The 10,000-nt window shown below is 38.1% G+C and overlaps 1 protein-coding gene across 19 annotated transcripts in view; it reads right to left on the bottom strand.

Moving 5' to 3' along the window:
- The window catches only part of FOXP2 (forkhead box P2), a 402,265-nt gene that overhangs the window by 183,253 nt on the left and 209,012 nt on the right, over positions 1 to 10,000 (bottom strand). For 17 of the 19 annotated variants that reach the window (XM_074539930.1, XM_074539911.1, XM_074539921.1 and 14 more), the window contains one exon: positions 3,230 to 3,407. In XM_074539930.1, coding sequence (XP_074396031.1) covers positions 3,230 to 3,397 — 168 coding nt within the window. In that variant the 5' untranslated portion in view covers positions 3,398 to 3,407. Of the gene's footprint in view, positions 1 to 3,229; positions 3,408 to 4,442; positions 4,573 to 10,000 lie in introns of those variants that run through there. The other 2 variants (XM_074539919.1, XM_074539929.1) reach the window with 2 other exon arrangements.

Here is a 10,000-nt window from a genome sequence, read left to right as displayed (position 1 = left end):
GATATGCTTTTTTTCATGTATTATACATTCTAACACTGATTTTAATGTACAAGGGAAAAAATGAAAATGAAAAGCTCAGAAGTGTCTGAATGTACACATACAAAAGAGAATGCTCACCGTAAGCCAAAAAAAGCAGAAGACACAAGTCTGGGCAGACTACAGTTTGCATAATATTTTTAAAATAAAATTCTACACTCACTTTAGCAATATTTAAAAATCTATAAATACCAACAGCAAGATAAGAAGTTGCTTACGTCCTAGTCATACATCTTCAAAGCCGACCTGATGACTTGTGACAGCACCCAATCCATTTATCACCGAGTACATATTACAATATATTATAGAATACTGTCATTCACTCTTGATACATGGATGAGGAATAACTCCCTGATTTAAGTCAAACTTCTCATTTCTATATAAAGACCCACAACAACGCAGTTCATCAAGAAAATAACAAGCATCCAAACTCCATATAGTTACCTACAAGAACACAGTAAAGTCTGTTTTATCTTATTTACCTTCTATAAATCCATACATAAATAACTTTAAAAATTAATTTAGCCTAATTGGTCTTCTGTATAGCATAAAATTTCTCTCATTTAACTTTTTCCAGTAAATATTCATGCCACAGTAAAAACTTATTTTATGATTTTTCTCGGCTGCTAAACCTTTTCTTAAGCATTAGCATCCCTTTACGTAGCTGCCTAGTTGAAGGAAATTATTAAAACCAGCAATCATTTACTTGCTTCCTTTAAAAAAATGCTATAAAAAACTTGATTTTTCTGTTTGAAGACTCCCAATAAAATGACTCAGAGCAGATAAATCCAGAATTTTAAACCATGAAATGAGTACATCTTGCACATATTTAAACAATAAAAAACCTAACAATAATAATTGCTAGGGTTTCCTCTGTTTTTCTGTGTGTCAAAGTTTTCCAGACAAGTGTCACATATTAAAAACATCATTTTAGAGAATTACTACAGTGACAATAATAAAAGCAACCATCATTTTCCTCTTAATTCATATTTCAAAAGGCATCTGTTCAAAAACAGGGAGGGGGAAAAGAAACAGAAAAAGGGGAAGAAAAGCAGAAGTAGCACAAAGCTATGCCTTTATCCGAAGGACATCCTACTGTATGTTTACTAGTGTTTATGTTTCACATCAACATATTTTATAGAAGGATTCATATGCCTAACTCAAGTTGTATTTAAATCCTATGGTGCAGACCCTACCATAAAACGCCTCTTGAGTCCTATTAACTGTACCCATGGTTTTACTTTGCCTGTCTGCTTATTTAAGATCTAATCACATTTTTGAAGAAAAGATTGTCACTTCTAAGCCTGTCCCCTCAGAACCTGTCTGTTATTAGTACTCAACTGGATATTTTCATCTTCAGTTGTAATTCTCTGTGGTCTTTGCAAATGCTATCTACTGGAATCTCTGGCTCTATGGACAAATTGGCTACACATGCCTAGGACTGCTACTTTGAGAAACATGTAAGTGGCACATTATTCTATTAGCATTTTTGTGTTTTAAAGTACTTCACTTAAATTTAGTTTCCTAAACATATTCACCAATTTGATACACTCTTTCTCAACAAAGACTTTAAAATTCTGTTATAACCAGAACACCTGAATAAAGATGATGGCATGATTTTCAACAAAAACAATATTAAATTTTATATTTATTTATACGTATACAATTTTATATCAAAATAATATAAAAATATAAGGTGTATATATACATAATCATGTATATAGAGAGGGGTAGAAACCTGCTAAGAACATAATGAAGACACTGAAACCTGTACTTTTTCAGACTGGCATACTCTAAGTGCTCAATTGTTAAAACAGAATACACTTGAATTTGAAGCAAGGCACAGATTTAAGCTTTAACAACTTCTCATATTTCAATCTATAACTATTTCCTTCTTCCACATTTTCTGTCACCATTTAAAATATTTAACTATAAATGTAGCAAGTGTACACTGCTTAATTCAGCACTAAAAATTATTCAATTTTAAGAGCTATTATGACCTGTTATTTCAGAGGCCCATGCACATGCAATGTATCTATCATGTTAAAACATGTTTCTATAAAATAGCACTTTTATAATAGTTTACCTGACAGAAAACAACTTTCCTTCCATTAATGTAATACCTGACGTTGAAATGAAAAACCTCAGCATTTAATATTAAGGGCTTGAACTCCAAAGGTGCTGAGTGGGCTCAGCAAATGAAAGGATGAGGCAGCGAAGACTTTCAGGAGTTTGAAGCAGGTACTGGGCACACTGCAGAATCGGACCCCGATTGTTTACCAAACAATCTGGGCTACACCGCATTAGTACAATCTTTGTTCCCAGATGCAGAGGCAACTCCTTAGGCAGAAAAAGTAGGAGTTCTGTTTGTTCAGGTTTTAAAAGGAAGAGAAATTTTACAGCGACAAAAATTAATGGATTGCATCTTGTAATTAGGTGGTGTCAGCAGCCAGAGGATGGTTGAATTTTACAGTTTTAAACATAACAGTAGTTCTCCATTAAATTGTTGGGAACACGAAAAGACAAATTTAAAAAATATGTCTTCAAAATGAGAAGGGAAACAGACCTGCAGAAATGCTGCTTCTTCTCTTTTCCCATGTTTTCAAAATTACACATCCATATTACAGCTCATACACACGCAAGCATATACAGACAGGAACACGGTCTTTTTTATTTCACTGCTTTTGAACTAACCAGCATTTTTTAATTACACCTATGACAGCAAAGTATCTTTATTGAGAAAAGTCACTTTGGTTCCTTCACTAGGGTCCCTTCACTGCCCAGCTCCGACTTTGGCACAATTCATTGCAAGCGAAGCAAAGTCTCAAGTAATGTGGCCCTCTGGTGGAAAAGCCCGCACCACGTCCTGCACGCCGAGCCGCACAGTAAACTAACAGCTCCTGAAAACATGCACTGCAAGGCTTCGGCACAACTTTTATAAATACGCAGCGGGATTTTAATCACCAGGCAAGCCTGGTGGCATGCAGCCATATCAGCAAGATGCTGCTGCCACAAGAACGGGATCCTTCCATTTCAGCATTATCGTGCACTAAAACAACAACAAATAATGCCCCACACTCATCACTTCCACGACACTCCGCATTCAGCACGCACCAAGGGTCTACAAAAAGGTCCCCCTCTGAAAACAGCCCTTTATTTGTTTAAAAACAAACAGGAAACAAAACAAACTTACCTGCTGTTGTTGCAGATGCAGCAGTTCTACTGTGCTTACTTCAGTGCTCGTGTCACCACTTGATCTTCCATCTCTGCTGCCAGCATCTAATTGGCTGCTTAGAGTGCTCATTCCATTTTGATTCATTGAACTGTTGCTTATTGTCTCTGTCGCAGATTCCTGCATCATGACTTAATACCTAAAAGTGATTAAGAAGTATCAATTAACACACGCGTTACACCTTCACACTTCCATTATCAAGATGTCCCTCTCTGCCAATTACACAGACAGCATCTTTAGAAGAAGAAAAAAGCCTCGCAGAGCCGTTTACCAAGAAATGCAATGCAAACTCTGCTTTCATACAGCTGCTAATCACTGGAATTATGATTTCTATAAGCAAGCTTTGTGTGCTTACATTTAACGGCCAAAATAACACACCATGCACGCAGCATGGTCAATAGCATTTATGAACGACTACGTTTTAAAGTCTACCTATAAAACCAGTTTAAGTGAAGGCACGATTTCACACACTGCTCTATATTTCCTATTATCTAGCTTTGACAACCATGGATGACTATACAGCCTTATTTAAAATATTCACTATCTTGATTCTGTCAGAATTTTACAGCATATCTTATGCAAGGCTGTTGTTTAATGATGCACAGCTAATCATACAAAATTAAAATTTTGTAAGGGTGTTACAAATCATATGGTATCAACCAATGATAAATAGTATAATGGGCTTCTCCTTTTTTGTGACTAAATAAAATTTTGCCTCGGAGGCATTTTAAGAAAAAGCTCCTGCTGCAAACACGTCAGATATTGCCTATTTTTTTAATCAAACGCCTGATATTCATTTATTTTTCTGACATTTAAAACATTTAATACTGTCCTTCCTGGGAAGTAATTAAGCTTATGCATGAGCAGCAATCAAACTGTTCACTTGAAGATGACTTAAAACTCAATTTTAACATAGGCAAATAAATGAAAGATATAAAATTAATTTTCCAGGCATGTATTAGATATGAAAGCTGGAAATAAAATCTATCAAGAATATCACTAATGATTGTGCTAAAAACAGCATAAATTATGCATATTACCTTCTCTACAGTAATAAATGTTTTATCATTTTCACTGCATAAATATACTGTACTTTCAGGATAGCAATGAGATGTCCTGCCAAGATCAGTTGAAATCTTTGCAGTAAATAAAGAACCAACGTGCCCTTACAAACCAGAATTTCAAGGCGCATTTTGTATCTGTAATATGGAAAGGTCAGCGTCTCTTCTCAGAGCCACCCAAGTCCTCTCCTGCTCTTGCAGGGTCAGAATGCAGTTCCCTTCCTTCATCCTCTCTCCCGACCTACTGACAAGAGTCCTCACAACAACCTGGCTCAGCTGTGATTTTAAAAAAACACCTCTGAAGGGAGAGGGATGTGTAAGCAAAGTTAGGAAAGGAAACAAAGCTTGCTGTTTAGCCTAATTATTAAACTTAGCTATTTTTTCCCTTGCAAAGTAAGGGAGGAGCAACTGCCCCTCCTTAAAAAAAAAATAAAAAAAAGCAGGAAAAGGATCATTACAACTTCAACTATTTGCATGGGATATTAATTAAAATGCAGAAACAAGATCCTACAAGATAAAGTAAAAGTATATATTGTGTGAAAAATGTTAAAATAGCAAAAGATGAGTTATTTAAGGATGGTCTGGTCAGAAATAAACAGGATGCGAAAAGCCTAAACACAAAAACAGTTAACATAAAGGAGGGCAGCTGTTATAGTCCAGTAAACAACAGCAGTACCAGATGTATTTATGAAGAAACAGTCCTCCTAAAACACTTATGAACATCAGCAAAGAAAAATAATAGAAATGGAAAATGTGATACAAGCAGTGATGAATTTTACAAGGCAAAAACAAAGCTAATACTCTTTTCTGAGATTAGGCAGCTAATAAGTATTCAAATTAGGCATAAATTTTACATGTACAATGTTTAAAATATTCAGAGAAAAGGGTCTGATTGCCCTTAGTAGTTATATGAAAATTCTAATGTGGATATGCCACAACTGTGGAAGCAGACAGCCCTTTCCGATTTTTACAATATTTACTTTCAATAAAAGGACATGTATATCAGAGTGGAAATTTATTTGAAACTTCATCAGCTGTATCGTTACAAGGATTTGGAAATTTGGGAAATTCAGACATTAATCCTCTTTTAGTGAAACAAAGATTTAACCAAGAGACAGGTTCATCTTTTACAAATTCAAACATCAGGCAATAAGAGTGGTACATTTAGCCAGGCACATGAAAAGGGCAAAGAGGGGTAAATGTTAGATAATCAAAAACATTACAAAACACCCAGAAATGTAATAAATAAATACACCATCCCTCCTATTTTTACATCTCTCTGACTGTTTCATTGCAATTAACAAAGAAGGGTTAAATGTCTTTCAGTTCATATTAACCAAAGGGTTTTATGTCTTGTGGATTTTGTATCCTCGCAAAGCCCCAGAGTGCAGCTCAGACTCTACATTTAAAGTTAAAGTGCCTGTGAGCCAGCAGAATAGGCTTTAACATAGCATGACCAGCAACACCACTCTGGCAATAGAAAACAACAAATCCAATCCAACAGCTGGGTACAGACAGAATGAAGCTACAGAGTAACAGTACTAGAAAGGGCAATTTATTTTGAAGTGAAAAAGATATATTTTTATGAAGATAAAAGAGACCCTATAATTTTATGTTAAAAATAAAATTTGGAGGGTGTTTATCTAGTTTTAAAATTATATTTTTAAGAACAACACTAAAACTTTGGCTAGAGTAATGCACTGTGTTGGCTGTCCTCAGCCCCCTCCTCACTGTCAGCAACTGAAAAAGGGCTGCTAGAGAAAGCAAGAGCATCGAATCGTTTTCTTTTCCCTTCTTTTCTTTTGCATAGATGTACATATATATGTGAGTCTACACACGTGTGTATGTACTATCAACTCTAAATCCTCACAAACTGAAGCACTGAAAACAGCCAAAGATGATTTCTAATGTCTATGTATCACTATCTGAGTTATTGGTAGCAAAATAACTGGAAGCTGCAGCATCTCACTGAGCAAACTAATGTACTTTTTTTCTTGTTTTTACAACAGTAGTGCAGATTGTTACCAAAATAAGCATAAATAAGCACAAAGGAAATAGACAGGTATCAGCCAGATACTGAGTTTGTAAATTTGGAAACTCAAATAGGACAAGAAAAAATATACAGGTCCCTGTTTACATACATTTATAGACATTCATACTTTCTAATCCTTCTCTTTTCTCTTGCTGTCACACTCGCTGTCAGTCATGAGCATGCCTACACAGGCACACACACACACACGCACCCACATTCACAGACACATCTACCAGCACCTACTTCTGTGGTGATTCTGCAACTCTTGGCGCCAAAGGTGGGATACAAGCTTTGCTACCCGGTGTTTTAAACAAAGGTATGGGGAAAATATTTTCTGCTGTCTGCAAGAGAGAGTGAAATTGTGGATAATTTTAGAGCGTGGTTGAGCTGCAAGTTGAATAGCTAATCCTGCCAGGGCAGCCAAGCTATCACCCATACCAAAACCAGAAATACTGCACCTCGTTGAGTTAGAAGCTGCAGCTGTACTTTTCTCCCCTGCAGAGAACTGGACATTTTCTGTGTGCCCGTGCGTCCGCACGTGGGTTTTAAGGCGGCAAGTCACTGCACAGATACTTATTCTCTACACCACTTCCCTTTTGAAACATTAAACTGACACTGGAACTGACTGCACAAGATTGCATTTTCTCTTCCTAAACAACTTGAATTGAAAGGTTACTTAGTGTAACAATATTTACTTGCAGAATTGTGTTGTTACCAGGGGTATAATGGATGGTGGCTATGCAGGTTTACGCAAGAATGAGTGAAGCATGAGGCATTAGCCATGTGTTTGACATGTTTCAAATTGCTATAATCCAGCATTAAACACACCCAGCAATTCATGCCATTTCTTGCAGCCATAATCTTGAATAAAGCGTGCACAACCACTTATTATATAAATTAGTATATGACTCCCTGTTATAGTCACAACAGTGCTTTTGTGTTTATTTTGCATCAAGACGGGGTCTTTTATTTGTACAAATAGCAGGATAGCGCGCGGTGCCGCAATTAAACCTCCTCGGTTTATGGCGGGGTGCGTGTCATACCCGGCTGGCAGGGTCTGCGGTGCCCGGCGCATGGCCCGGCACTAAGGGCCCGGCACCGAGGCCCGGCCCCGCCGGGGGCAGCGGCGGGAGCGACCGCCAGGGGGCGGCCCTGCGCGCGCGGCCCGGCCTCGGCGTGCCCCGCACGTGCCGCTCACGCGAGGCCCGGCCCGGGGCCGGACCAGCCCGCGCGGAGCCGCGCGCGCCCCGGGAGCCCCGAGGGGCCGGCGCCGGGAGCGCGCGGAGCCGCCGCAGGCCGCGCGCCCCCGCGGGGAGCCCCTCACGGCGGGCCCGGGCGGCGGCGGAGCCCTCAGAGCGCCGCTGCCTCCGACAGACCGAACCCAGCCCGCGGCCTTTCAGAACCGGACTGGGATAGAAAAGCAGAGGTGAGGAGCTAGGCTTAAATAACAGTAACTTGTGTGCTCTGCTGGAATTAATTCATCATTGACACAAGGCACAATGCATCTGAAGTCTTGCACTGGTGTACGCTAAAAGCCTTTAATACTTAAGATTGCTTAATAAATCAAAATGCCAAATATTAGGACATAGCTAAATGTGTGAGAACAAAAAATTTGGAAAGCTAAGAGAACATTTGTAAAGGTGTTTTGGTTTTTTGTTTTCTTATCCAAAACAACTTTCAAAGCTTGAGCTAAACACAGACAAGTCATTGCATAATTTTTAAATATGTTCCTAACTTAATACGCTTTAAACACTAATTAGGCAAAATTACTACCATTGTAGTACTGTAAAATAAAGTATCTGTATTACTAGGTGTAAAATAAAGTATCTATATAAATAGTTTAATACACTACTGTCTGCTCAAATAAGTTTTCCCTGTAAAAATGTGAAATATGCCCAAACACCTTGTGCTAGAAGTTCTTTCAGAAAAACAGAGCTTCCAGTTCTACATTACAGGACATCGTATAATCAGAAAGAATACGTATCATCTGCATCAGTGATCAAAATCAGCATCTTTCACGGGAAATAATATAATTTTCATGGTAAAAATCTATTCAAAGTGATATAATCGTTTTAGTATTTGCAATATTCTCACTAGTGAAGATGGTAGTTGTGAATAAAGTAAAAAGTTCAAAAATGGACAAAACAGGCAGCAGTGGGACAACAGTGCCTTGATCCCAACACAGAAAGCACTGATATTCTGAAGAATTGAAGCTGTAGTATAAAACTTTCAAGTGGACACTCATATGGTGAGCCTCTGAAGGCCTTTTTAAGCACAGACTTATAATAAAATTGACAACTGGATTTTGCATATTAGCACAGATGAGATTTATTTTACTTGAGATACGTGAGACACCAACAGCTCAGCATCCTCAGCCACACACGGCTCCAGGTAAAGAAAACACGCATCCTTCCTGCAGCCTCATCCTAACAGGTGCAGTTGGCTGGCATGAGGAAGCATCAGGAAATCAGATTAATTGATTTGTGCCAAACTGCAACTGAAAAAACAAGCATTGACTAAAATATTTATCTCTCCACTATAAGGCAAAATTTTTCCTTCTGTCCATGTGCTATGGTTTATCTATCAGATGTTTAAATGAACATGCTTTTAACTGACTGGCACCAACAGTCAGATAAAGGTATTGAAGGTAGAATATCATATTTAATCTTAACTAAAAGCTATCTTGCATTTTAAAGGCTGTATCTTTTCCTTTCACACCATCTCAATTCTTTTGGACTAATAAAAATAGCAGGTCAGTTTGGGGCACAGTAATTTATCTGCTTTCTAAAATTGAGGAGTATGTTGTCACACTCATGCAATTATTAAACAACAGTTCACCTCCCAAAACAGCAAGGAAAGTCTAGTTAATTTCCACCTGCTATTTATTTTCACTTGCTAGGAAAAAAATCCCCATGAAGGCCACTGTTACCTGTATGAGTAGTGTCTCCAGGACTGTAAGATAAATAGTTTGCACACAAGAGAATGGCAAAAGCTGCTGGAGTGCATTACCTATAGCCCAGAAATGAGAAGCCAGTTTCAGGATAAGATTCTTATTTGAGCAATGACAGCTTGGAAACCCCACCTTGGAAAGCACACTCCTCTCACTCCCTTTCTCCCCCTCTTTTTCCCCAGCTTCAAGGGAAAAAAAAAGAGCAAAAGAAAAAAAAATGCAGCTCTCCAAGCTCTTAAAAGTAGGGAGACTTTATTACAGTCAATGGAGAATTTAGTAGAGAGAAAGCATTAGGGCAGTAGGAAATAATTAGAACTGTGAGAGCTAGGGAAGACCTGCCTAGCAGGCAAATTCCCTAAAAAAAAATTTAAAAAAAAAAAAAAAAGAAAAAAGAAAAAAAAAGCTTCAAGCTTCTTACAGAGTCTGTAGGGCTTACAAACTGCAAGCCCAGGGCCAACTTTTTATGCCTTTTTTTTGTGAGGAGCTTGCAACAACTATCATTGGTAATACCTCCCCTGATCTTTGACTATCGTGATAGTACCTTCCTTCATGAGAGTATTTGTTTAACCCCACGGCTACTTCACTTCTCATCTAGGCTCCTGTTCATTCCTTTCAGTATCCCTTGAGGGCTTTTTATCTGCTGACCATAAACTAATTTTTCCACAGATCCTTTCTAGAGTTTTCAGCAT

This window comes from Zonotrichia albicollis, chromosome 4 (genome assembly GCF_047830755.1).
Source record: "Zonotrichia albicollis isolate bZonAlb1 chromosome 4, bZonAlb1.hap1, whole genome shotgun sequence".
Classification (NCBI taxonomy): Eukaryota; Metazoa; Chordata; class Aves; order Passeriformes; family Passerellidae; genus Zonotrichia; species Zonotrichia albicollis.
Note: the sequence above shows the minus strand (reverse complement) of the source record. Positions and strands in the feature narration are given on the sequence as shown.